Source organism: Euwallacea fornicatus, chromosome 13, assembly GCF_040115645.1.
Source record: "Euwallacea fornicatus isolate EFF26 chromosome 13, ASM4011564v1, whole genome shotgun sequence".
NCBI classification, from domain to species: domain Eukaryota; kingdom Metazoa; phylum Arthropoda; class Insecta; order Coleoptera; family Curculionidae; genus Euwallacea; species Euwallacea fornicatus.
In genome coordinates this window covers 3,866,306-3,892,175 of record NC_089553.1, presented here as the reverse complement: position 1 = coordinate 3,892,175, position 25,870 = coordinate 3,866,306, and the positions used below count along the sequence as shown (strand labels likewise).

Here is a 25,870-nt window from a genome sequence, read left to right as displayed (position 1 = left end):
ACATTGAAATAAAACCAGTTTTTTAATGCAATTAAGAGTTTTTATTTATTTAAAAACCTTTAAATAAAAAATAATATTTTTTTAAAGTAAAATCCGTACGTTAAAACCGGTATATATTATTTATTACATTTTTATGATTACCTCTGGAAAATCATAATAATATGACCTTTTAAACTATGAAAGACTGATGCAGATTAGATCTATCGCAAAAAGTAAATAAACGTTTAAATTTGGAAACTGATTTTCGATATGCTCGACTTTTTTCCTTCTGTGTATTTTCTAACAGGTGACGAAAACGATACTTTCATGCACGCGATTGCATTTGGCCAAACGACGCGTAGCGGCCCTGCAATCGAATGCAAAAAGATGCGTTTTACAAGTTATTTTTTCAACGTATTATTTTTTACGAGCTTATATAAATTTAATGGGTGCTTTAGCATCGCTTAATGCATTCAAGTAGAGTCTTCAGATATGAACCACGGCGTCCTTTGAACTTTATAATTTCTAAGCGCACTAATAAGAAATTTAGAGGTATCTGTATGTTGCCTAACCCTGCTCGTGGTCGAATTTACACTTTATCACTTACTTTTTGGATTAAATTACGTGGTAAAAAGATTTTGGGTATAAAAGTTATTCCCATCCAACTCAAGTCTATCTTTAAAGAGTTTTCTCACAATGAAGTTTCCAGCCAATTACTATTTCTCAACCTGGCCCATTTCGTCAAATAGACTAAATCGAAGGAATAAAAAATGTATTTCCTAAGAAAGTTTTCAGATAGGGGAAAAGAAAAATTGGAGCAGAGGCATATTTTCAGTTGTAGCAACTAATTGTGCCGGGTAAACCGCAATACTGACCTTGTCATTTCATGCTATAAAGAGTAGTAATTAATGAATGGGGGGATGAGGAGAGCGATAAGCTGTTAAGAGAGTGATCCGCTTATATTTAGAAAAATAATTATTGATTCCTAAAGAAAAAAGTCATTGAAAATAAGGAGAAATAATAAAACTCAATTAATTTATATTTGTTTCCTTCATAGTTGTGCATAATACAATTACATTATTTTAGATTTCGTATTTCGAAGTCGACTTTAACGTTGATCATTTAAAATGCCACCAAAAAAAGTGCAAGAACCTGAGAGGAAGCCTATGATAGGCCGGGTTGGGACCAATTTGAAAGTGGGCATTGTTGGAGTGCCTAATGTGGGGAAGTCCACATTCTTCAATGTCTTAACTAAGAGCTCAGCAGCAGCAGAGAATTTTCCTTTCTGCACTATTGATCCTAATGAAAGTAAGTACTAAAGTGTACTGATAGGTAATAAATTTTTATCATTATGATCATTTTAATACGTATTTGTTAAACCAGAGACCAACACATTTTTCACCTTTTATTATGTTTCTTATGTGCTTTTTCTAATATCTAAGATGGATGAACCCTGATGAGGTACCTAATATTTCATATTTTTGTGAACTGCCTAACAAAACCTTCTCTTTATAAAAGCATGAACTGGATTACTTGTGGGTTGAGGAAGGTGTGTAATGACGATTCGCATGGTTATTCAATTAATTGTTGGGTGAGGAAGGTCTGACATTACTTCATTAATGTAGTTATTGAATTCAACCATCATTTTCAAGGTCTCGTCAACCTTAAGGCTGTCTGTTCCACCAGACGTTAGTCCTTAATATTTATTTGGATGTGAATAAGTTGTTTTTTCATTGTTTGCAAAGTTCTCGCACACAAGTTTTTATTAGATAAAGGTCTAAATTTGCTGCCCGTCTTCATAATTTTTGAGAAATACCGCAAATCCCTAAGGATTACTTATTCTTAATCTGGTGAAAAGAATTAGAAATTTAATGTTTTTTTTTCTTCTTTGTTTAATATTTTCCAAAAACGGGACTTGAAATAATTTAAATATTGGTACATTTTTTGGGCCCGCACAAATCGAACGGAGTTTACTGCAAAATGTCTTCCTGCGTCATAAAACCCCCGAAAATCATCCATTATGTTCCAGAAAATGTTGAGTTTGTGAACGTCGAACATTTACCTTCAAAAGAAGTGGAAAAAATCATGGAAGATATACAGGGTGTTAGGGAAATAACTTTCGTAAATTTAACCAACTATAGAGAACATAATTTTAAACAAAAAAGTTTATTATAACAAGTGTTCTAACCTCAACTATTTCCCGGAAAAACAGATCGAAAATTATATTATTCTTTTAGAAATTGGCAAACAGCGACAAAAACTATGTGTTTACGCACGAATTTTTTCTTTCTGATCGCTAACTATGTATTTACATATGTATTTTGTTATAGTAATAAGGAACTAATTTTTTAAAAATTCAAATAATTCTTCATTAGTTAGATAAAACTACTTCCCTTAAGTTATTATTGTCAACCCTTAATAGTACCTACCTATGTATATACTTATGTAGTAGCATCATGCCATTATTTTTTCACCATATTCACTTCACAACTTCATTGTTATTGGGTTTTTAAATGAAATGTTCAAAATGTGGACAATTTGAATGTATACAAACCTGACATTGTTTGAGCCAATTTTCCTGCAAACTTCGAAAAATCCTTGAAATATTCCCAATATGATCGGCAGCATCGAAAATGCTTTGTCGCAAATGATTATCATCCCTTATTCCTTTTCCTTTTTTCTTTTTCTTCTTTTTTTCTTTCTTTCTTTACTTTTGTTTCTTTCTTTTTGTTTCTATTCTTTTTTTCTTTTATTTTTAATTTTTTTTATTTCTCTTTTTTTCTTCTATTGTTTCTTTATTATTTTTTTCTTTCTTCTTTTCTTTTTTTATTTTTATGTTTCTTTATTTTTTCTTTCTTTTATCGTAATATTCACGTAGAGAATACATTTTTATTTATTTTATATCGAAGTCGATTCACAAACTATTAAATTAAAAGTCAATAAATGCACTGATAAATTTGGGTGTATCGGAAATGTAAAAAATATATACATATATCTAGAATACATACCTACAATCGGTAAAGCAGCGTTGGCGAGTAAAATTTGTTGTTAAATTCAGTGACAAAACGTACTTATTGAACATCAAGGGAGACAGGGAGATATTTTTAATCGTTCATGAACATTCTTGTTAGTAACAACAATTTTTCGTCGAACAGAAGGTCAATGTTTCAACTTTAAATTTAATAGTCACTCTATTTACTCTAAGTGATTTTGGACTTCAGGTTGAGATTAAATATCCCTAAAAGATAAATTGAAAAAAAAATGTATATTAATAAGGGTCTTTAATGAATGATGTTTTACACATTAAAAGAACTTGTTAATACTCAGTCGCCCGAAAAATATGTTGAGTTAAAAATTTTTTTTAAGGTAGAGTTCCAGTGCCTGACGAAAGGTTTGATTATCTCTGTGAGTACTTCAAGCCGCTAAGGTAAGTGGGATTTTTTCCTTCATGATGAAACTTTCCAAAAAGAAACACAATAAATGCTTTTGACACTCTGTATCTCCGAAATCACCCACTTTTGGACTGCGGCAAGTTGGGTTAGATCATCCTGTTCTAGCCTCAGGAATTTGTGGTAGCAATATTTTCCGCACCTTTCAGACACACCCTGTATATTTATAACTGCCGAACAGTTTTTTTTATTAAAACTTCTACACTATCTCAAGTTGTTTTATAAAAAAAACACATTGCTGCGACTCTGTGGAGCAAAAAAGGGTGATCAAGTGTCGCTGTCGAGTTTTTACGCGATTTGGATAAATACAAAACATCTTTGGTACTAATCTACCCAACTGCATTCCCAAGCAACAAGGCAACCCGTTAATAAAATCAAATGGCTTAAATTTGCTCATAATAAAATATTTAGTCACCTAATGACCTGTTCTTCACGTGCCATGAAAGAGTTTTGTTCCCACCGTCGTTCGGCGCCATCTAAATTGCTGTGGCCACCCTCATTAGCTTGTGATTACATTGTTAACTTTCTCGTCTCACAGAAACTTCCAACGTTACATAATTTTAAATTCACCTTAAAATTAAATTACCACATGGTTCGTATAAAGAACCCGTGCATTCTTTCGGACTCCTCTAACAGTACCAAAATTGCGGTTTAATAGTTTGCGGGGTTCAATGATAGCCTCTAAAAGATTCATTTAACACCCATGGGGAATCGTCCTATGAAATAGGCCGACAATTGCATGCCTACGCATATAAACACCCTGTGGCGACTCACGAATGGCAAAACGTTAAGTTTCTAGATATACCTTTACTACTGAGAAAATTGATGATATTTAGGACAAATTGCACGTTGTAATTCATGAGACAAAATAGGGGACGTTCACGCACTATAGGTGGTTAATACTAGTGATTTAATCCACTTTATCGATTAAGGGTTTTTGATTTTTTTCCGGTAGAATAATAATAGGTCCTAAAATTCATAATAAAAGATGCGTGAATGAAGGTGAGAAGCGGGCGCTACCTTGTTTTTTTATTCCTTCCGGAATTGTAGCATATTTTTATGTCTTTAGTAAAGTTCCGGCATTTCTTAACATTGTGGACATTGCCGGATTGGTCAAAGGAGCCTCCGAGGGTCAGGGGCTCGGCAACGCCTTTTTATCCCATATTAGTGCGTGTGACGCAATATTTCATCTTTGCCGTAAGTGTACTCGATTTAAAAATGAATTTTTAATTGACGTTCACGCCCCAGGAGCCTTCGAAGACGATGATGTTACCCATGTAGAGGGAGATGTTAACCCTGTTAGAGATTTGGACATTATCGCCGAGGAATTGCTGCTGAAGGACACAGAAGTTTTGACGAAGAATTTGGAGAAACTTGAGCGGACAGTAGGGAGAGGTGGAGACAAGAAACTTAAACCCGAGTATGTAAGTAAAATTTCCAACCATAATCTTTTGTTGAATAGAAACATGAAAAGTCAAATTCATATTTTTTTTTCAATCAATCACTCACCAGAACAACGTGACAGAAATGACGGACCATCGGCTACGCGTTATGTTTTACACAACACGAAAGTTATAGTCCAAGCAGAAATTCAAATTCAATTATGAAAATAGTGACTTGCGATTTTTTCAAACAGATTGGAACCGAAAAGACATCGGATCAGATAATATCGAATTTTAGGTATGCTAATTACGGCGCATGCGCCACGTGTGGTCCTAGGGTCCATTACGACTCTCTGTTGGTGCCGTGACTGGGCGGATTGATTGACAACGGCCTTAGCGCCGACTTCGTCAATGTCGGTTTCGATTTATAGCTATTGACATGTGACATGTTTGATGTGCGAGGTGGATTGTAGCGATATGGAGTTCATTGTTTGTTCCGTTCCATTCATGAAGTTCGCCCAGCAATGGACATTTGGGAGGTTAAATTTTTTTAGGAAGTTTCTGCAAAAACTCCCGAATGGAAATCGAATTCGTTTTTCTTGGTATTTTACCAAAACTCTTTAAGGATGCAACTGCATAAATGGGCGAGTTTTGTGGTTTTAAAGAGGTATCAAAGCTGACTGCAACATCTCCATCATTTTTACGTACAATACGTGTATTGAGGACTAAATATTTCCCGAATAAAAATGTATTTCATCGTTATATCAGCGAGTTTGGTCATTTTATGAAGTTTACGTTTCCTGATTTCGTCTTTTGTATTTTGAAACCTGCCATGCTTCCGAGTAGCAAGGCAAAGATTTAAACTGTCAGAGAGTGCGACAGACAAAATTGCTTTGAAATCTATAGCAGGAACCTGTCAATACCCTGCGAAGTGCCATGACAAGAATGTCAGTAACCTAAGTGTCATCAAAATCGGATTTGATAGTTTGGCGGTACAACAACAATTTCTCAAACGGATATTTTTTGGGAGTATTTGAGAACTCACGACAAATTTACTTTGAAAACGGATTCTTAATGGACATTAAAATGAATTGCTTTTTCCTAGTTTAACTTATGCTCGTTCCCATTTCGGGGATGTCGATACTGAGCATTTTAAAAGTAAACACCCTGTAGGGTTGAAAATAGATCGTATTTTAAATTACATTCGACGGACGTTTTTTCGTAACGACTAGTTTTAGTTCACGTCGATATCTCCGATAGTGAAAGAATCACAGACCCCCCCGGACGAAATTAACTGACTTTGTCTCATGACCTTTCTGTAGCAGCGTTCAAGAATGAACGTGTTTCTCCTTTAATGTTGATTTAGACTGTTCGTCAATATTTCTCGCAAAAATAAGTTCAAACCAACATTTGAATTTTGAATGGCACCTCCTTTTCTTGAATTTCAGGACGCATTACTAAAAGTCAAGACTGTCCTCATGGATGAAAAAAAACATATTAGATTCGCTGATTGGGACGCTAAAGATGTAAGTAATCATTGTAATTACCATGTTTGTGGAATTTATTGCTTTTTCGTAATAATAGGTGTCAAATTGGTGCGCATGGGGGAATCGCTTATTTCGCCAAAAAAAGCCTTATTTTGCAGTTTATCATTATTATGCTAATAAAAGCGGACAGTGCGAGTGTGAGTCGTGGGCGTCCGCTGGTACAGGTACACAATAAATAATAACATTGATTAAACAAAACGATACACGTACCCGATGTTATCTGTTCGATGAATGATTCCATTTAGAGAAGGCTGCACAAAGGGTACCATGACTACGTACAATGCTAATGTGGCATAATAATATCACCACCTGGGGATCATCTCTGTGGTTGTCGACATTGACACTCTCGCTGGGTGCCGAGCATGGTCCTCGATGAATTGCACGTTGTTGTAAAGTGATTTTCTTCGACGACATGGTGTTTTGGGGCATTGTTATTATTAATAGGGGGATTTGCTTTGGTACCGAGACGGTGTGAGTTGCACAAATGCTTTTCCTGTTAGATTTCTTTATGAAAACGTTTTTTTGAAGCCGCGTTTGGTAGAAATTAGCAGTAATAAGTTGGGAAACATTCGGCGAATTCTAAAGATTTTGAGGTCGCAAACATCACAAAAATAGTATCCTTAGTAGTGATGATATTTTCAGTCGTTTAGAATTTCTACCTTTGATGTTTGTAAAACCGGCAATTTCAGTTTCATTCAGTTTTGCACCGTAAAATTCATATTCGTGAATGCGCCGGGAGAGTTCAATTACTTCGTGTCATCTTTCTACCTCGATGTTCACTGTCCAATACGTGCAAATTCTGAAGTTTCATTGCAATTCTGCCTCGGTGTTCCGCTGGAACTCTCTATAAAAGGTCATAGGAAGCTAAAGCATCCCCGCGTGTTCATGCAATTAAATTAGGGCTGAAAATTCGCTACGAGTCGCAAGAAGGTCCCCTTTTAAACTGTTGACGAGTTTTTCATCAATTTTCTCTAATAACGTTCATAGCGCACGAATTATTTTTAGATTTTTTTACGAGTTTAACAAATATTTACCAAAAAAAATAAAAATAAATTTGCTCTTGCATAATTCCCAATAAATTTCTCGGTCAAAGGGAAATAATTCGGCTCTTTCTATAGCTGCCCATCGACGCTTGAAAAGTCGCTTTTCTCAGTTTGAGTTGCCCGATGTGACCGTGCAAGATTTTGGCTGAACGTCCACGACCTCAAAAATTACAAAAAAAAAACCATTCGGTTTATCTTGCTCAACAGTGTATTTTAGGCGTAATCCATCGGAATTTCCGCCAAACTTGTTACAGAAAATTATGTTTTCAGATCGAAGTACTGAATAAATACCTCTTCTTGACGTCCAAACCCTGTATCTACTTAGTTAATCTAGCAGAGAAGGACTATATAAAAAAGAAGAACAAATGGTAAGTAGGCTCGAGCGTTTAAAACCGTGATCAAAACAATAAATCCGTTTCAAGAAAACCACTAATACCCCTCGAAAATCCCCATAGCGTGCTCATTTCAATATACGGCTCACAATGCTGAAGTGAATTTCATTTCCTTAACATGTGACAGGCGTATCGAATTGGACAGGTACGACGAAGATTGATCTTTTGTAGTCGAAAAAATTCTTATAAACCCCTTGCTTGACTAACGGGACGTTATCAAACCGCAAATGGTTCAATTGATGACGTCCCGTTGACAAGCTGTTATTAACATTTGGGAAGTTTCTCTTTATATAGGAGCGATCGCATGCGTTCTGATTTAAAAATATTTCTTTTATACCCATTTTTTCTTAACAGATATTGAAAGCGCTGTTTCTAGGTTGATAAAAATCAAGGAATGGGTAGACAAAAACGATCCTGGTGCATTAATCATACCCTTTTCCGGCGCATTTGAACATAAACTGATCTCCGAATACGAAGACCCGATCCTCAGGAAGAAGTTTTTAGAAGATGTTGGAGCCACGAGGTACGTCTTTAGTCAACCTCCAACTTGTTCCATGTAATATGAGAAGAGTTGGATTTATTTGTACAAAATCCCTTTAATGGATGTCAAATCCGTTATTTCAAACACGTACCATTGAGCAGGTACAGGTTGCCTCTAATGACGGGTTTCGTTCTCGAATAATAAGATTTTCAGTCCATTGGGCTCGACCATTCAGAAAAACCATATTAAGAATTCCGCAATTATTGCCATTAACTTTTTTGTGGTTTGGATTCAAAAAGTCGGATTCTACTTTGGCTGAGCAATCAAGAGTTTTTATCATACCTACACAGGCAGTGGCGTCATTTCTTGAATAAATGATCTAGTCACACTTCGAATAACAATTTAAAAAATTGATTATTTTCGTTCGTTTTAACACCATTGCCGATAGCGGTCCATTTTTAACGCTAATGCTGAAAGTAATTGGATGCGACCTGCAGGTATCTGTAGAAGTTAGTGAAGTGCTCCTAGATATTCAAATTTCCAAATCGGGCGCAAGCAAATAAAAGTGCGAGAGAAACCACGTTTCAAATACAGCCATTTCTCAAGTGTGATAGAAAGTAGGAACAGCTCAACAGATGCCTGAGGACGTTGTAGAAGGCGTTTAAACATTACTAGAGAAAATTAGATTGAACTGCTACAATTCTTGTTGGAAATCCGCTAAACATTTAGGGAAACTGGGAAAGAGTGGGTAGATATTCGTATTTGAAAACAGAATAATCGAAGGACTCCTTCGAATAAACATCAACTGTGGGCAGAAAAACCAAATCAGTAAACAGTTACAAACAAGAGAACATCGCAAAGGCTATTTAAATCGATTTTACTTAGAAAGGAATTAGAAAAACAGTGTATCAAATCTGTACAACCGCAGGCTGGTTCGTAGTTTGCTCAGTATTACAAGACTGAACACAAAATATTAATGTAGATCTTGAGAATTGGAAAATTAGTTCAGGCCCCCTGCGCCGCCACTGATGTTTAATTACGAAAATGATACCGAGTGCCATTAAAATGGTCAATTCATAAACGGGCGGTCCTAGAAACGTATCTTGGAAGACCATTAAAATGTATTTTTGGGTCATTAGACGGCGTTTCGGAGGCAGTCGAGATTAAATGACGCGACAGACGGGGAGTGTTCTCGTGATTGACTTCAAATTGTTTGTCAATAAATTGGAATAATTTGGGTGTGTGACGGTACCGCCAAAATTAGGGCCATTTTTAGCAAATTCATTCGACTGAAAGTCCTTTGAACGGTCATCTGAGCATTACGTAATTTCAAGGGGGCAGTAAGGAGCGCAATCCCGATAATTAAGTTTCAAATCTCGAAGATGAAAACCAATTTCAATTGAAGGTACATTTCAAGATTTTCAAGAATATCGGAAAAAATTTAAGAGGTAAAAACGTGCAAGATTTTGGTTAATTTTATTAAGAAATTTCTACTTGGAATGGAGCACCCTGTATTTTACCTTTCGAGTCGTCACAGAGCTGTAAAAATTCGCCTTCAGATTTGAAGAATATTTTTGTACGTTACCTTGCCCATCAAGAAATTTGATTTTTCTAAACTTGTATGACAGAATTTTCATTAGATTTTCTTCAATTCATTAAAATTTTCCCGTGTTTTCGATAAACTGACACTGAAAGAGACTGTTTTACACCTCTCAGGAATAGTTTTTGTATCAAACATTTTATTTTATTGAATTTAGAGTGTGGAAATTCTCTAGAGCGTCCTTCGAAAACGGAATAAAATGATAGGGATTCTTTCACTTCCTGTATTGGATTAATTGCGAGTTAACAACAACTCTAACAGACCAAGGTTTGGTCTTCTCGGAGGCGAAATGCTAGTTCATCAGTTATTGCGATTTATATGCAAAAATAAAAATATTTCAATTATTTTTTTGTGTACTAATCTTATGCCTTTCAGCGCGCTGGATAAAATAATCGTTCAAGGATACAAAGCCCTTCAGCTGGAGTACTTCTTCACCGCTGGAGCGGACGAAGTAAAAGCATGGACCATCCAGGTAATAAAGAAAACAGAAATTTGCTTGTTAGAACTAAATGAAACCCTGAACGAAACTCGATGAAGAACATTCACTGAGCACTCCACTTTTCAGCGCATCAACTATTTTCATGCAAATTCGGAAGACAATTTCAGGGCCCGGGTAATTTATTTCACTCGCCTTTTGCGACAATTCAATAGGTTTCGGGGCCTTTTATTTTGCGGAGCACATTCGGAATATTAGAATAACTTCTGAATTATGCGGAGTCGAGTTAGTCTGCTGTTCTGAAAGAAAATTGGGGGAATGTTTTAAACGAGTGTCCTGAATACAACTTTAGAGGTCGTATTTTCCCTGATTTGCTTTAATAAATTTGAGTATTTTGTCAGGCGGTTAATTTCATTAAAATGAAGTTATTTTGCTTTGAAAGTTTTGATAAATGGCAGTGGACTTTGTTCGAGAGCACGTTTGAGGTGAGCGTAAGCTATTGCTCGTGGAGAAAATCCATACTTTAAGAACGGTCGTTTGATAAATTTAAGACCCTTTTGCCCCTCTTGCGGTCGTTTTGATATTTCATTTAAAAAACTGACCAAATGGGAAGCCTCGTGCCTTTATTGAGGTCCGATTTCTGGGGGCTACAGACGTTTCAAAGTTGATACATACCGGGAATATTTTTTTTTTACCGGTTTAACGTGATTAATGGCGGGTTAAAAAAATTCATCGCCTCTAAACATTTTTTACGCGATGTACGCAGAAATACAATTAAAACGGTAAATAATTTTTTTCTACCGTCTGTGCTTGAATGGCTCTTTTCCGCACGCATTTACCTGTAATATACCTCTTTCACAATACTTTGGTTGATATTTAGCCAACCAAAGTTGATAGCGACAGAGAGGTAGCGACTTTCCTGGACAATCGAAAAACCACTATCCTGTAAATTTTACACTTATACTTCTTTCCTAATCAGTAAGTTATTCTTTCCATAGCAATCTACCTTGTACTCCCGTGACCGAACGTTTATCGTTAAAAAATGCATACGTTTTAACAACAAAATAATTTTTTGATGGCGATTACTACAGATTCGGGGGACACGTGAAAAAACTGAAAATCTGCTGGACACGTCCAGAGGTATCGATCAAAACCGTTAAAAAGTTGTGATACCAATAAACTTAACACAGGTTCACCTTCAAACTCCGTTTACTGCCAAAAGTTGCATGAAATAGTTCATAAATAAATCGAGGTTGAGTATAATTTCTGATCGTTTTCAATGGTGCAAGTGTCTATGAATGTTACTTAAGTATTTGTAAATGCACCAAATCAGTTGGTTATAAATTTAACGACTGCTGTACTTTTGAAAAAATAGTTTTTTTAAAGAACCAAAAACAGATATTCGTAATCGAAGAAGCGTGTTTTTAGTTATTAAACAATTAGGCATTGTTGGAAATTATGAGTATATTTAGCGCAAATTGGGATTAACAAAACAAGAATGCAGTAACCGACTTTACCTATAAACGGCAGAATCACTACTGCAGTACGAGCGTCGTGAAAGATTACAAGAAATATTTCCCTTTTTATATGCACTTGAATCAGCTTGGTGCGTACACAATGTGAGTCAACCGTGCCGAAATCATTATTTATCTGTTACTGTTTCGATTCTAGTTTTGTGCATTGATTTGTAATTTAACAAATCCAACACGCATACATTTTGAAGACGAATTATAGGAACAAGCTTTCGAAATCTACCATAAGTTTTCGCGTATCGACCTTGCCCGTGATCAATTTATTAAGGTGTTTATTCCGATTAATTGGTAGATAGTATGTAAGTCCCATCTTACGGGTGTAAGTCCACTTCCAATAATCTATAATTTTAGAAAGGAACAAAGGCGCCCCAAGCGGCAGGTCGAATTCACACGGATTTTGAGAAAGGATTCATTATGGCTGAAGTGATGAAGTTCCACGATTTCAAAGAAGAGGGCACTGAAGCCGCTTGCAAATCTGCCGGAAAATACCGGCAACAAGGTAGATATGGTCTTAACGGGACATCCAACCAATGTGAAAAAATTATTAGACAGAAGAAAGGACGATTTGAAGAACCTGAAAGTTAAAATTTTTCCCCACACATACCGTTTTTTTTTACATTTGGTGAATAACAACCAATACAAAATCTCAACTTATTGCCCTAGAAAAGGATGCAAGTTACGTCTTAATTTCTTTTTCTTTTTTAGGGAGGAACTACATTGTCGAAGATGGCGACATAATCTTTTTCAAATTTAACGCTGGCGCAGGTTTAAAAGATGCCAAGAAGAAATGATTATCACTCTCCATAACCGTGTTTGTCATGGTTTACCTGTATATCAACATGATTTTCTTTTTTGCGAGTATCGATTGTTAATTTATTAAATCTTTCCCATTGCTTGCAGTAGTTTATCGTTAACAATAATTGATTAAGAAAGGTGTGCTTTTTTGAAACAATGTTTATTGGACTTTATTTTTAAATCTACCTCCGTTATCGATTTTTATTACAGCGTTGCTCTTTCCTGGGTATAGTCGTTTCGTGCTTGTGACCATAGTCTTTGCCTGACCCAATAATAAAATTCTATTTCTTTACTGAGCTTCTTTTCTACTCTCTTCCTAAAGTTTATAGGTATTTCGGGGTTCTTTTTGCGTTTATATATATCTAAATGAAGTATGTACAAAAGAGATGTATTAAATAGAATGTTTTGGTGTATAAACTGGAAGAGTCTTACCTAATAAACTGCGTTCGTAGGTCATCATGGTTCCTTTAAAAAACTGGGGAATTTGGTCTTCAAGAACGGAAAGTGTGGTGTTAAGTTCCTCCAGAACGCCCACTACCCTATAATATTTTTCTACGTTTTCTTTGGCCCTCCCAAGAGCCCAATCAGTATTTGGTAACCTGAAGTATTGCATTAATCAAGCTTTAATGCGTTTGGTGCGCAACGCGATATGTATTCATATATAGTAAAGCTTTAACTACCTGCATTTGGGATCATGCCCACAAAAATATGGTATAGAGAAATCATTTTTCAGATTGCATTCCTTTCCTTTTTTCTGCATGCAGCTTAAGTAATTATCACGAATCCTTCCGGATTTCTTTTCTGCTACCCTGAAACTATACTTTGATACTTTTACTATTTAAAGTGAAGGTTTAAGCGGATTAGCCATTTTATTGTGCAATAAGTATAATTTTAAGTCAAATTATAACAATTTTATTTATTCAGAGCCATGCCTACCTCGACAAAACTTTCGTAACTGGGTGCCTTATAAGGTTGATGTAAATAGGCAATTGCTTGTCGAATGAAGTGAAATTTATAAAATATACGTTCCTATCGAAGCTTACTGGTACTGCAAGGTTCCTTCTTATATCATAGATTTCATCCACGAACTCTTCCTGAAAGAAGGATTAAAATATTGTCAAGACGACACTGCCCCAGGGTTAAACCACTTGAAACAATGCCATTAAGCAATTGTGAATCATCATTGACCTTAAATAGACTTTATTCATTAGTGAAATTGCATGTGCCATAGACGAGGTGAAATGGATAGTACACACAGAACAATGGACTTTTGTACGTGGGTTTCATTTAATATACTGGATTCCTGCGTAAATTAAATGAATATACCATACACTGTCATGGTCAAGTGATTTAACTTCGAAGAAGATGGTGACCTTCGATTATTCAGGAAAAAAAGTTTTCCTTGACTAATCTTTATAATCGTAATGAAAGTAACTTTATTTCGATTAAGTGTTTATTGCAATAATTCGGTTTACCTGATGAATCCCATTTAACTGCTTTTTCCTACCTCCTTTCAGCCGCACATGTTTAAAACTGTTCATTCCTTGTATTTTTTCCAAAAGATAAATCAGAATTTCCGATCCGCTTTTAGGCACGAAGTTGAAAAACATAAAGTGTTCGTTGACTTCATCCATTTTTCCCAGCTGCGCCATTGATTTGGTAACATGGGTGCTTTTTGGAGCTTCTGTGGACCGATGCCATTGTCGGGATTCGGATAAAGAGGCTTTATTTACATGACCATTAACACTTAACAGAGACTTTTTCAGCGGTTTGTAGTTGACATCCGAAGTTTTCTTGCACTCCTTTATCACACATTCATTGTTGTACACGAAGGTGGCACTTACAAAAATAGTCAGCAAAGTTGTTAGAAACCACTGAACTTTCAGTCTTCTTCTTCGCCAGTTCATGTTGATTTCTGTACTGATAAGTATTTTACTCTTTCACTCGGATTATTTTGAGGATTGTTTGTTTTTATGGCGCCGCACGAAACCATCATAATGTTACTAGGTCAGACGTCAGGGAACATACTGTACGCTGTTCTTCAGCAGTTTACTAAAAGGTGAAAGGTGCAAAGTTATAAATTTCGCTTGTCGGCAATGTAACTTTTGATTTCAGTTGAACGGTCTACTCATTAGCTGACGCTTTTTTCGTGTAGTGAAATTGTTGATGGTTTTTAATGACTTTGCTTTACATATGCTATTAACGGAATGCATTTGATCACATGTTGCCTTTAATGCAAAAAATTCTTTTACTTGATTACGCTTTCTATTAAGAATGAATATATTGATTATATAACAACAATTAAAATGGTTACCTACTTAAAGCCTATATTGCTCGGATACCACGCGCATATAAACTTTATTAGTACTTGCGTACGTCTTATTTTACCAAGTACAATAAGAACTTTCATCTTTCTTTCTTATCAAAGGAAAGTGCATGGTATTTTACAATTACTTGAGCGTTTTTTTCGAAAACTATTTTTTAGATGTTTACAGGGTGATTCATTAATAACAAAACAACCGAGAGCTGGAGATATTACACGTCTAATGATGATGATTAGAGACAATTGACACAAAAAAATATACGGAGGGCGTCTCAGAAAAAGTGCGTTTTTAAAGCTATGTTTAAGTCGAATTGTATCTCTTACTATTCTAAAATCAAAATGATGAGCATCGAATTTGGGACACCCTATAGAAAAATATACAGAAGGTAACTCACAAAAGCTGGAATTCCTAAACTGGGATGTAGCCGAGGTTATTTATTATTATTAACATAAGCAAGTTATTTACTTATTGATTATGCTTCATTCAGGATTTTTGGAAGTTTTGTTTTGAAACTGGAAAAAATCGAAAACCCATACCATTCATGTGCGTGAAATTGTAGTTCACACAATCAAAAGAAAGAAACGTCTTTTCTCCAGGATATCCCCGAATATGTGGGAAATCTCTCGGATTCATGGAGAATACGTCAATATAATATGACATGTTCCTACATATTTTTCCCATAGCCTCTACCTACGAACATACATGTTCTCAAAGGATGTCTCTGAAAATAACTTTTTCTTGAAGAAGTTTTAACGTACTTATTGCAATTAAATAATTTTATAGAACCTTGTCTTATTATTTTGATGTTTGACGCGAAAACTTGTTCATATTCTGGGACATCCTGTATATTTAGAACATGTCTACATTATCCAAAAGTCTGTATGAAACTATATAATTAATTTTCTATGTTAATCTTGAATTAGTGTAAGTTTGCCCATCTCAACAGTGCCGTACTACCTTTAAGTGTAAGTCTGTTTTCAAGACAATATGGTGAATTGGGTTTGGTACAGTAAGAATGTATAATTTGCTCAGTGAAAGTTAAATAACTCTTTTTAATGCAAAATATACCAATCCCATGATCTTTTTTATAGAGCTATGCAACCCCTCTTCAAATACATTTGAATATGAGAACGCAATAAAAATAATAACATTTATTATTAATTGTAACCCGCAACGGATTATCTGCCGAGAGGCCTAATCAGCTACAATAATTTTGTTTTATAGGGTGCCTAAAGTTAAGCAAAACGCCTTTTTTGGGTTCACAACTGTATTTTTTTTAAACAGTTAAAATAAAAACACTCTGCGTAGCAAAGACTTAATCAAATGCTTAAAACGCATAACAGCGTCAGTATATACCCATTTCATTTCCTCATATAATGCCTTGCCAATATCCCACATAACTGATATGTTGCAGTTGCTTGTATCAACTGGTAACAACGTTTTATTTATTGCATGTGTGTAGTTGAGACTGGGGTCGCAGGACAAAAATATACCCGTTGTTTAATCAATAACTGCCATTATAATGATATTGTGCTGTAATTGGCTTTCTTGTTGCATCACCTTTTGATAACCTCTGTCATCATCAGTTCTTATATAATAAATACGCATGATTGAAACGTAATTGGGCCAACATTTTTACGAATTGTGAAAATGGTCCTCAAATATTCAAAATTCCCGCTGAAATGTATCAGCTGATTTGCGGGTTGTTCCTTTTACTGACCGATAAGTTTGTTCGGTTCAGTTCCGGGTAATAACAAATAGTTCATATGAGTGGGAGAAGGAGAGAAACAAGGACGACCGATAACGTTCGAGTTAAACGAACAGCTGTTTTTTAGCTATTTAACGTTTAATGTGTCAAACCGGCTGATTCGTCCACGTGAGCAGGGGCCGGACGAATTTTCTAGTCGCAGTTTATTTATTATTGTTATGCGCGAATTCGGAAGTAAATACGTTCAGTGTTCGCTCTATTTTTAGCCATTTTAGTGAAGTGTTACGTGCAATTTTGTAATGGCAAGTTCATGTAACCGGCTTAAAGAATTAGATTTGTCTCGCGATGAAGTAAACCGACTGGGAGAGGCATTAAAGAACGAGGAGTTCAGAAAATTACTGGCCGACTACGCCGAGGAAATTCAGGACCCCAATAACCGACAAATCTACGAAGAGGAAGTAAAACAACTCGAACGAGAAAGAGGTCAGGAAGTCACCTTTTTACACCCAGATCCTGGCTACGTGATTAAAACAAGCTTGAATGGAGATCAGAAGGTTTTTATCAATGTTTGTTCCAATGAAAATATCAACAAACCAACCTCTACTCCCACTGTCAAGAATGGTTCTAAGGGGCTTCACTGGTCTGTACCGCACACATTGTCCCCCCCACGTGAAGAACTCGATAATAAGGGTATTCGATGCCAGGTCTATGATGCCCTATTTCATCCAAACACCCTCCATTTAGCAAGTAAAAACCGAGATTTTCGCTCAATGATCAATGATATAGCACTCTCAGACATTGAAAACAGCTTTGATGTGAATCTAGATAAGAAAAATCTTAAATTTCCAAAGTTAACATACAAAGGTCTTAAACAGGCTAGTATTATTCGCAAACCAGTGGGTGACAAGCCATTGGCAAGAACTCCTGAAGAGCAGGAATTTTTTGATAAAATTTATTCAGAGATTGATTCACATCGAACTGTGCCAAAAAGCCCTAAGAGATGCAGAAGCAGAAGAGTCAACCATAACGAAGATCCAATATTCACTACCCCAAAATACTTAATAAAGCACCGCAGCCACCTAGAATTTGATGAATTCGTAGAGCATAAAAATGCAAAGCTGAATGTAGCTATACCTAAGGAACTTATTGTAGAGGTTGACCTGCCCCTTTTGAAATCATCCATTGATATGCAGTTGGATGTAACTGAGAAAACAGTACAACTTCTTAGTGAAAAGCCTGCTAAGTACAAATTGAATCTAACCCTGCCATATCAAGTTAATGAAAATGGAGGTGCTGCCAAGTTTGATAAGGACTTAAAGAAACTTGTGATAACATTGCCGGTGAAAAGGAAAATGTCCTTCGAATTCTTACGTGATGACAGTGGAGTTGATAGCTGCCTGGAAAGTGACCTTCGCAGCCCTAGTGGTTTAGAGTCTGATGAAGATGGCTTAATCAGTGTGATAAAGACTTGTGATAGTGATGATACAAAAGCAAAGGAATCTAAATCTAATGGTGATGATGATTTTCTCAACTCAAATGATTTATACAATCTTCCAGAATTTACCTGCAATGTTTTTGATAATATTGTAGCATTTACTTTTAATGTTAAAAATGTTGATGAGCAATCTGTCTGCAAGAAAGTCATCATTGAAAGCTCATTTATTAAAGTGAAATTCACTAATATCAGCTCCAGCTTTTACTCAAATTTATATGCATTTTATGTTAAATTTCCTCAAAATCACATTCTAAGTGAGGAAGATGTTAACATTGAAACTTGGGATAACAATGTCATACTTCAAGTTTCACTAAAGGCTAGTGATCAACCTTTAGAGTCATTCCTATATGGAATGTGTGAAAACGATTTAATGAAGAAGCTAATAGAGGAGCCTGCAGTGCTTGTTAGCAATATAATGCCCACTAAAGATAAACAGAAAAAACTGCCTGCTGTGCAGGCTGCTCAGGAGTCACTGCAAGCAAATATTGAGATTGAAAAGATGCCCAGTTTTATCCTTAGAAACAGATCTTTGCCATTGAAATCCTCAAGCTCAGACATAGATATCCTGGCAACTTCATATGAATCTAGTGGAGATGAGCTGTCATCAAGCAGTTTTTCTCCTCGAAAAAGCAAAGGAATTTTGAAAAGAATATCTGTATCAAGAGCGAATTTTGGCAGAAGTATTTCAGAGTCCAGCCTGGACGATTTTTTTTGCTCATCATTTGAGAATTGCCATGGCAGTATTGGTTGTGTTCCTGAAGATGACAAGGAAGATTATGGAACATCATCGAGTTTAAAGAAGACTGTAAGATTTAACGACGTAGTAGTGAAGCAATTGTTTAGGTGAGTATCTAAGTAAGTAAAAAATAAACTAAAATTTCCATCTGATCATGAGTATCGATTAGCGTGTTTTATGAGATATTTTCAAACTCATTTCTTTTGTCTCATTTTATCCGTGTTTTAAAAATATCCCTGTCCCGTTTCTTTTATTGAGCTTTGTCATCTAATTTTTGTATTTCAGATCCAATTCTAGTATTCTTGGCCAAAAAAAGAAAAACCAGCGTAAGGCACGAAATAAAAAACGTTCCCATGAAAGACGTTACAGCGAAAGCGAAGCATCAGACGTCGAAACCAACAGGGAGAGAGATGATCAGACTATTCAAAATCGTGAAAATAATACCGTGCTTGATGGAGCTGTTCAAGAACCACATGATGAGAAAGATGATGTTGATATTTTCCATTTGGAAATTAATAATTAGATGCTTGGATAACGATTGCACACTATTATTACTGTCAATTTGGTGGTAGTCCAACAGTAGATAGGTATTGGTAGTTTTGTTGTAGGCTCATCTTAATTTGTATTGATGAAATTCACGATTGCATTTTAAATAGCCATAGCAAATTGCAAGTAGAAATATATTAAGTGAGATTTTTTTGTGATTCGTTTAGCTCAATGATGACTATATCATTTTCTTGTGAAAACCACACTAAATTAAGTAATTTGGAGAAGAAAGTATCTATTGCGTTTTGCTGTAGTAACGATTTTCCTGAAACTTGGAATATTGCTAACGTGCTATTGCTGAAGGTTACACGTTATTCTAATTTCTACTTTTTACATGTTTCTAGTAGTAGTTTAAATAGTTTTTATGAAATAAAGAAAATCGTTTAAGAAATCATGGTACTTTTATTTATATCGATACACACCGAAATTTTAACATTGAAACCTGCGTATATCATGTTGAATATTAAACATTATACGTAGTACCTATGTTGATATACATATCTCGTAAAGTAGCTTATTGCCACGTCAGTCCAAGCCCGGGCGAAGCGACGAATTTTCCAATTGAACGTTGAAACTAATGTGATTAAAAATCATATGATTTGTTAATCGCAATGTGTTTTGATCTTATATCGCAAGTCAAGAAAAAAACAGCTCAGGTGCTCAGTATCTTAGATAAAACTCTCCTGTAACTGCATAGAAACGTTGCTGTTAAATTTAATCTGGCATCCCGAATAAGGCGCACATAAATAATTTGATACATTTTACTGAAGCCGTTTCGGAAATGAAAAATTACTATGAATTTAGAGTATTGGGCTAAACCGTAATACTTTTCAGGACTAAGTGGTGGATATAAATTTCCGACCCATTTAGAGAGTAATTAGTTATGTGTTCAGTATCGACTGTGACTGTTTCGGTCTCTCATGTTTTGTTATTTTTTTATAGTTTTCTTCACAAAAGCTTGTTTCTTCTCACAAAAAAGTAAACCGACTTGATCTCAGGCAAATCGTTTTTAAAAACTGATACCGTCTGTCCATGCCCATCAAAATATTTTTTGACTAAGAGTCTTATATCATTTCGAGCCACAAAAGAAAATTCCGCAAAGGGCCGTTATTCCTTCGGCGAGCATGATTTTTCCTTCTTTTGAAAGAGCTGTGTGTCCTCCATTATTTCTTTTATGCGTGCCCGTAATCTTATCGCACAGCGTAGATCTGAAAATTTCGCAATCGCTCGCCGCGAGTCTGATACGGTTTCGTTCATTTTCAAATATCTGACAAGTTTCTCTGTGGTTCAATGTATTTGTTCATTGGAATATTTCATGAATTTGATGTTAGTTTTCCCCTTGTAACTCCTTCCCATAGGGTTCCACATGACACCACCTATGGACAGTTCTGTGCTTAAGACGCTTCTATTAAAAATGTGCTGCTTGTGTGTCAAAAACGATCTTACCCACAATTAATAACCTGTTACGAGTCGGATAATAAACCGCTAAAGGTTTTTTTCAGAAAAATGTTCTATTCTAATTTCTTAGAAAAATGGAAAACCCTTCATTCCGCAGATAGAGATGCATAACACAGAAATGGAGGTTTGGGATGGAGAACAGGGTATACCTAATTCTATTATTGATCCAAAATCCCACATACATATATGTATGTACCTCGACATGCGTAAAAATTAAGATTTTAAGGTTAACGAGATACAGATAATTTGTGAATAGAGTATATCTATTCCTGTTATTCGTCCAAAATCCCACGTATACCTCAACATGCGCAAAATTGAAGATGGATAGAAGAAAAATGATTTCAAGACCGAGGGGATACAGATAATTTGTGAACAGAGTATGTCTAATTCTGTTCATCTGAAATCGCTTATGTACAAATTTTTGCATCGCCCCTGCTTGATTCGCAATTGCAATTCAGGATATAAATATCAAGTTATGACATTTATTAAAAGTCTATTCCTGTAAAACTCTCATTTTAAGTTCTCCCATAAACCTTAAAACCAGTAATGCTAAAAACATCGTTAACTTCACTCACGTAGCAATATCCGACGGTTGAATGGCACAGAATGGCAAAAGTTTCCAAATAAGATACGCATAACGAGTTTCGCCCTTTTATTGTTAGTTCTTTTAGTTCGTAGGTATACGAACTGAACTGATATAATTTGTGTAACTTCTGCTTTGTAAAAAATTTTAAGGTTTCATAATATTGAAATACGTTGAACAAATATGATCAGGGCCTCAACGTCAAACTGCGAGGCTCAAGGTCTTCTTTTTTGACTTAGACGGCCAGGATCCTCCTTTCGGACCTAGAGCGCTGATGTCCCTTCTCGGATTTGGACAGCTGGAATGTACACAGGATGTTTTTAAAAATGTGGGCAATATCTCCGATATGAAAAGCTCTTGTCAAAAAATTGTACTTGTGCTTATAAATTTTTTTGTCAAAATTTACCCTTTTGGAAATACCGCTGTTCAAAATTTGATAGCGAAAATGGTATTTTCTAAATAACTCTTCTGCCAGATAATGAAATTTTACGAATTTATTTGAAAGTCATAAATTTATTTTTAACCATTTTAACACAGAAATGTTATTAATTTTGGTATCTAGATGATACTACAAAAAATGTACTTAAAATTTCATTACTTTTGTGAAATACGTCCTTGGACAAAATGGCGTTTTTCTGACAAACGGTTCAATTCACGTACCACAACCAAGAATACCCGTTTTTGTCCTTAGGTACGCCGGAAATCTAATAAACCACATAAGGGTTAAAAAAATTCAAGACCTTGAACCTCTAAGGGTAAAGAATTTAAGGGTAGGCTCCCTTCTGTCTCTATAAAGATGTAGTAAGGAGTGTTAGACCTTTTATTATTGACCTTGGTATTGTTAGGAGTGACCCAAAATTCATTAACTTTTATCAACTGGAAGAAAAATTTCTTGGTTAATATCGTGTTCGCTATCCCATTTTGAAGAGCTGCATTTCCGTAAGGGTAAGTTTTTGGTAAGTAATTTGTATGTACAATCTTTTGACAAAAACTTTTAATTTCCGGAATATTGCCCACGTTTTTTAAAATACCCTGTGTGTTGAAGTATATTATATCCATGTAAGTATACTGGGAATATTCTGGTAAAGATTACACAAACGGTCTAATGCCACGACGAAGATGATTTTATTCCTATCAAGTTAGTGAAAAATCACTATTCTCACTTAAATTAGTGAATTATAACGTATTTATTTTTGGTTTTGGCCTTATTTATATGAATAAATTTGGGAAATTATAACTGAGGAGAAATAAAGATTAATAGTGAAATCAGTGCTGTGAAATACTTTTATTTTCGGGGATACCTATTTATTTCAAATAAAAACGAAAAACCGGAATTTCATAAAATTGAAAATGCAGTTAATTTAGTTCGAAGTTATTTTCGGGATGTCCAATACACAGTCGAGTTGAGACACACAAAATTTATCATGTGAACCCGAACAGTTACTATGACAAAATAAATACTTTTTTCAATTTTATTAAATTTAGATTATTTTATTTTTATATGAAATAAATTGATATTTCCGAAACTAAAAATGTTTTATCAAAGAAAATTAAACGGCATTTTAGATTTTTTTAAGCCATCAGTATGGGGCAGTAGGGACACAGGAGCAGCGTCCCCGCGATGTTGTTACAGGCTGCCAAAAGTATAATTTTTCAACAGGCTCATGATAGACGTCGTTTAGGGCGTTTGATTACTGACTTTCTTTTTTTCGCACCCATTCAAACTGTTATCAAATAAAGTGAGAAAACGATTAGTGAAATTGTCCGAGAAACCTTCTTATTTACAATTCAAATAGGCCACAAGTCAACTGAACAGAACTGGATTAGAGATAATTTTTTTCTAGAGGCTCTGGCACTATTAGATGAAGCTGCGAAAATTTTTAAAATTGCGGCGGTGAACTTCATTCAAAAAGAGGCAAATGAATGGATGCAAAGTGCCACAAAAAATCAGGAAATGGTAGACCAACTAAGCAAATCCCAGAATTTGTTGAGAATGTGAGGCGAGCAGTGGATGACAACCCCAGCACATCTTTAAGAAGACTCTCTGGACAACAGGATACATCGCATAGCACTTGTCATATAATTGTTAAAAAAAATCTGGAATTGTGTCCATACAAGGTGAAAGTGTTTTAGGAACTGCAACCCCCGGATTATGAAAGGAGATTGAGATATTGCAATTGGTGCATGAACGACCTTCTGGATTTAATATTTTTTACCGGTGAGGCACGATTTCATTTATCGGGTTATGAAAATTCACAAAATTTGAGCATATTGAGCGCAGAGAATCCCCGCGCGGTTACAGAAACACCTTTGTATCCCCAAAAAACTGGAATATGGGTTGTTATTTCGCGAAGGCGCTTAGTAGGACCCATTTTTGTACTCAGAAAACTTTAAGTAACCAACACACGAGTCCGTGGAGTGTTGGTAAAGACTATTTTTTATTAAACACCCACTGATAACACAAGTAAACAGAGTTGTATTTCCAAGCGAGGTTGAGCTGATTCAAAAATTCGATTGATGCCGAATGTCCCGGAGGCCATGGACTTTTTCAAAAAATCAAAAGTGCATTTAAATTTCCCCCCTAGACCTGCAATTCTTTCCTCATTTGACGGACTACGTAACTTTATTTGTTTTCGAGATCCCTCCAGTGATGAAGAACTCATTCGTATATATACACGAATTTTTTTTTTACTTTTAACTTAAATAATTTGTACTTAACATGGGCGTGGGTGTGCAGGTGTGCAGCAGCAACGCCCAAAGGCGACTACAGGTCGAACGCGACGCGCCGAGCCGAGCTGCGCCGCGCTTTAACATACCAAGCTGAACTACACCGCTCGGCGCAGGGTGGCGCTGACTAGCGCGAAATGTCCTAAAGAAAAAATTGATTTGGTGCTTCTCTCCTGTTGGCGTGCGTGCATATTTTTAATTAAAATCAGCGGTCACTCAACTCAAAACTGTACAGACAGCGTACCTATTTACAGCCCCGTCGAAAACAAACGCGCACAAACATTTTTCTTTGACGCACCGATGCCGGCCGGATCGCGTTCGCTTTTGTTGCGGAACCGCGCAATTTGGCGCGTTTCAGCGCGGATTACCATTCAAATCTAAAGCGCCGCGTTGCGCAGAGCAGATTTTAGCAGCGCGGCGTAGCGCGACGCGTTCGGCCCGGAGCCGCCTTAGCTGGTAACCTAATTTACAGCGAATTTATGCTTTTATAATGGAAAACAAACATAATGATACGTATTTTGTTTGTAATGAATATTAAAGCAAACACTCTGTTTTCTTTGCCCGTTGTAAAGCTTTACCTCAATAATTGGTTCTGCGCCAGCAGTGAAGACAAGTTGTAGCGTGAAGTAAGTCAGATATGTTACATTTTCCTTCGCCAGCTTGTGCCATAAACAAATAACTGTAATAAACTTATCAGATATGTGGCAAGGGCTCATCACGGAAAAGACGAAACATGTTCATGCGGCTGAGGTAAGCTGGTAACGAGACTGTGCATTAATCGCGATTTAAGTAGGTAATTAAAATCACTTACTGATATTTAACATTTCGAAAATCAGTAAAGTGCTGTTGGCCCATTAAAATTGTTTATTTTAAGACTTTTATTGATCGATGGTTCACACATTGTTTACACACAATTTTGTGGTATAATTCCCTTTCTATTTACAAATCGCGTAATGCAGGAGTCTAACCTTCATCAATAAAATATTTCCAAAAACATATTTTTAGCGGCAACTTTCTAAGTTCAAACAACAAAAATCGCGTTTTCCGAGCTTTTTTTGCGGTTTGAGGAAATTTATTGCAAGGAGTCTTATTACCCACATAGCTTTCGCGTAATTTTAGCATTGAATTGACGTATTAGACATAGGCGTGCAATAAAATACCGAAACGATCATTTAACGTATAATTGATAATTCAAGTTGGGCTTGAGGCTTAAGAGCTTAGTGCTTAACTAAAAAGTTTATTAAGTAAAGCCGATACAATAATAATCTCTTGTGGCTGAGGGGAGTTATGAGGTCTAAAGGTAAGTTGATCCCGTTATTACTCCGCATCAATCATCTTCTTGGCAGTTATTGCATTGCTTTGCCTATAGTTATAATAGCTTTATTAATATTGTGAGATGTAGTGGGCAACTTTTTACCTACAGAGTGACCTTTTGAAAACATACAATTACTATATCTCGGGAACAAAAAAAGTTATCAAAAATTCCTCGAACTAATTTCTGTAATAACGAAGGGAAACCAAAATGATCTGTTAGTCAATCCGTTCTCACTCACCCCTTCATTTCCCGGCATTCCAACGAAATAACGTTAAATGGCAACCCCCTACCTGTGATATTTTATCTAAAAGCTCTAAAAAAATACTTTTACGTGGTATCCTA

The 25,870-nt window shown here is 35.8% G+C and overlaps 3 protein-coding genes across 5 annotated transcripts in view; 2 read left to right on the top strand and 1 right to left on the bottom strand.

The window, feature by feature from the left end:
* LOC136342786 (obg-like ATPase 1) overlaps positions 1-12,928 on the top strand; it is a 135,103-nt gene extending 122,175 nt beyond the window's left edge. The window contains exons 2-11 of one of the 2 annotated variants that reach the window (XM_066288930.1): positions 1,082-1,287; positions 3,346-3,406; positions 4,498-4,625; positions 4,677-4,852; positions 6,259-6,336; positions 7,671-7,768; positions 8,169-8,315; positions 10,249-10,345; positions 12,193-12,340; positions 12,547-12,928. In XM_066288930.1, the coding sequence (XP_066145027.1) occupies positions 1,107-1,287; positions 3,346-3,406; positions 4,498-4,625; positions 4,677-4,852; positions 6,259-6,336; positions 7,671-7,768; positions 8,169-8,315; positions 10,249-10,345; positions 12,193-12,340; positions 12,547-12,632 (1,200 nt within the window). In that variant the 5' untranslated portion in view covers positions 1,082-1,106 and the 3' untranslated portion in view covers positions 12,633-12,928. Of the gene's footprint in view, positions 1-1,065; positions 1,288-3,345; positions 3,407-4,497; positions 4,626-4,676; positions 4,853-6,258; positions 6,337-7,670; positions 7,769-8,168; positions 8,316-10,248; positions 10,346-12,192; positions 12,341-12,546 lie in introns of both variants that reach the window. The other variant, XM_066288929.1, reaches the window with a different exon arrangement.
* On the bottom strand, positions 12,841-14,784 carry LOC136342788 (uronyl 2-sulfotransferase-like). 2 transcript variants are annotated; one of them, XM_066288936.1, is made up of 5 exons: positions 14,112-14,784; positions 13,573-13,730; positions 13,317-13,445; positions 13,069-13,235; positions 12,841-12,998 (listed from the first exon to the last, which is right to left on the bottom strand). In XM_066288936.1, exons 1-5 carry the CDS (start codon positions 14,541-14,543, stop codon positions 12,841-12,843), a joined length of 1,044 nt encoding a protein of 347 aa, XP_066145033.1. In that variant the 5' UTR covers positions 14,544-14,784. The 2 variants fall into 2 exon arrangements, with proteins under 2 accessions (XP_066145033.1, XP_066145032.1); XM_066288935.1 differs by having other exon boundaries at positions 13,317-13,451; positions 14,112-14,782.
* Positions 14,785-16,810: 2,026 nt separating this feature from the next.
* On the top strand, positions 16,811-19,836 carry Nop17l (Nop17 like). The gene is made up of 2 exons (XM_066288916.1): positions 16,811-19,006; positions 19,185-19,836. Exons 1-2 carry the CDS (start codon positions 16,968-16,970, stop codon positions 19,420-19,422), a joined length of 2,277 nt encoding a protein of 758 aa, XP_066145013.1. The 5' UTR covers positions 16,811-16,967; the 3' UTR covers positions 19,423-19,836.
* The last annotated feature ends 6,034 nt before the right edge of the window (positions 19,837-25,870 follow it).

Bases quoted from the DNA above. Each gene is read 5' to 3' on its own strand.
- LOC136342788 (XM_066288935.1), bottom strand. From the start codon at position 14,543: ATGAACTGGCGAAGAAGAAGACTGAAAGTTCAGTGGTTTCTAACAACT. The intron at 13,452-13,572 runs GTAGGCATGGCT...ATCAAAGTATAG, and splicing joins GTTACGAAAGTTTTGTCGAG to TTTCAGGGTAGCAGAAAAGA. The intron at 12,999-13,068 runs GTAAGACTCTTC...TACTTCATTTAG, and splicing joins CTACGAACGCAGTTTATTAG to ATATATATAAACGCAAAAAG.
- Nop17l (XM_066288916.1), top strand. From the start codon at position 16,968: ATGGCAAGTTCATGTAACCGGCTTAAAGAATTAGATTTGTCTCGCGAT. The intron at 19,007-19,184 runs GTGAGTATCTAA...TTTGTATTTCAG, and splicing joins GTAGTGAAGCAATTGTTTAG to ATCCAATTCTAGTATTCTTG.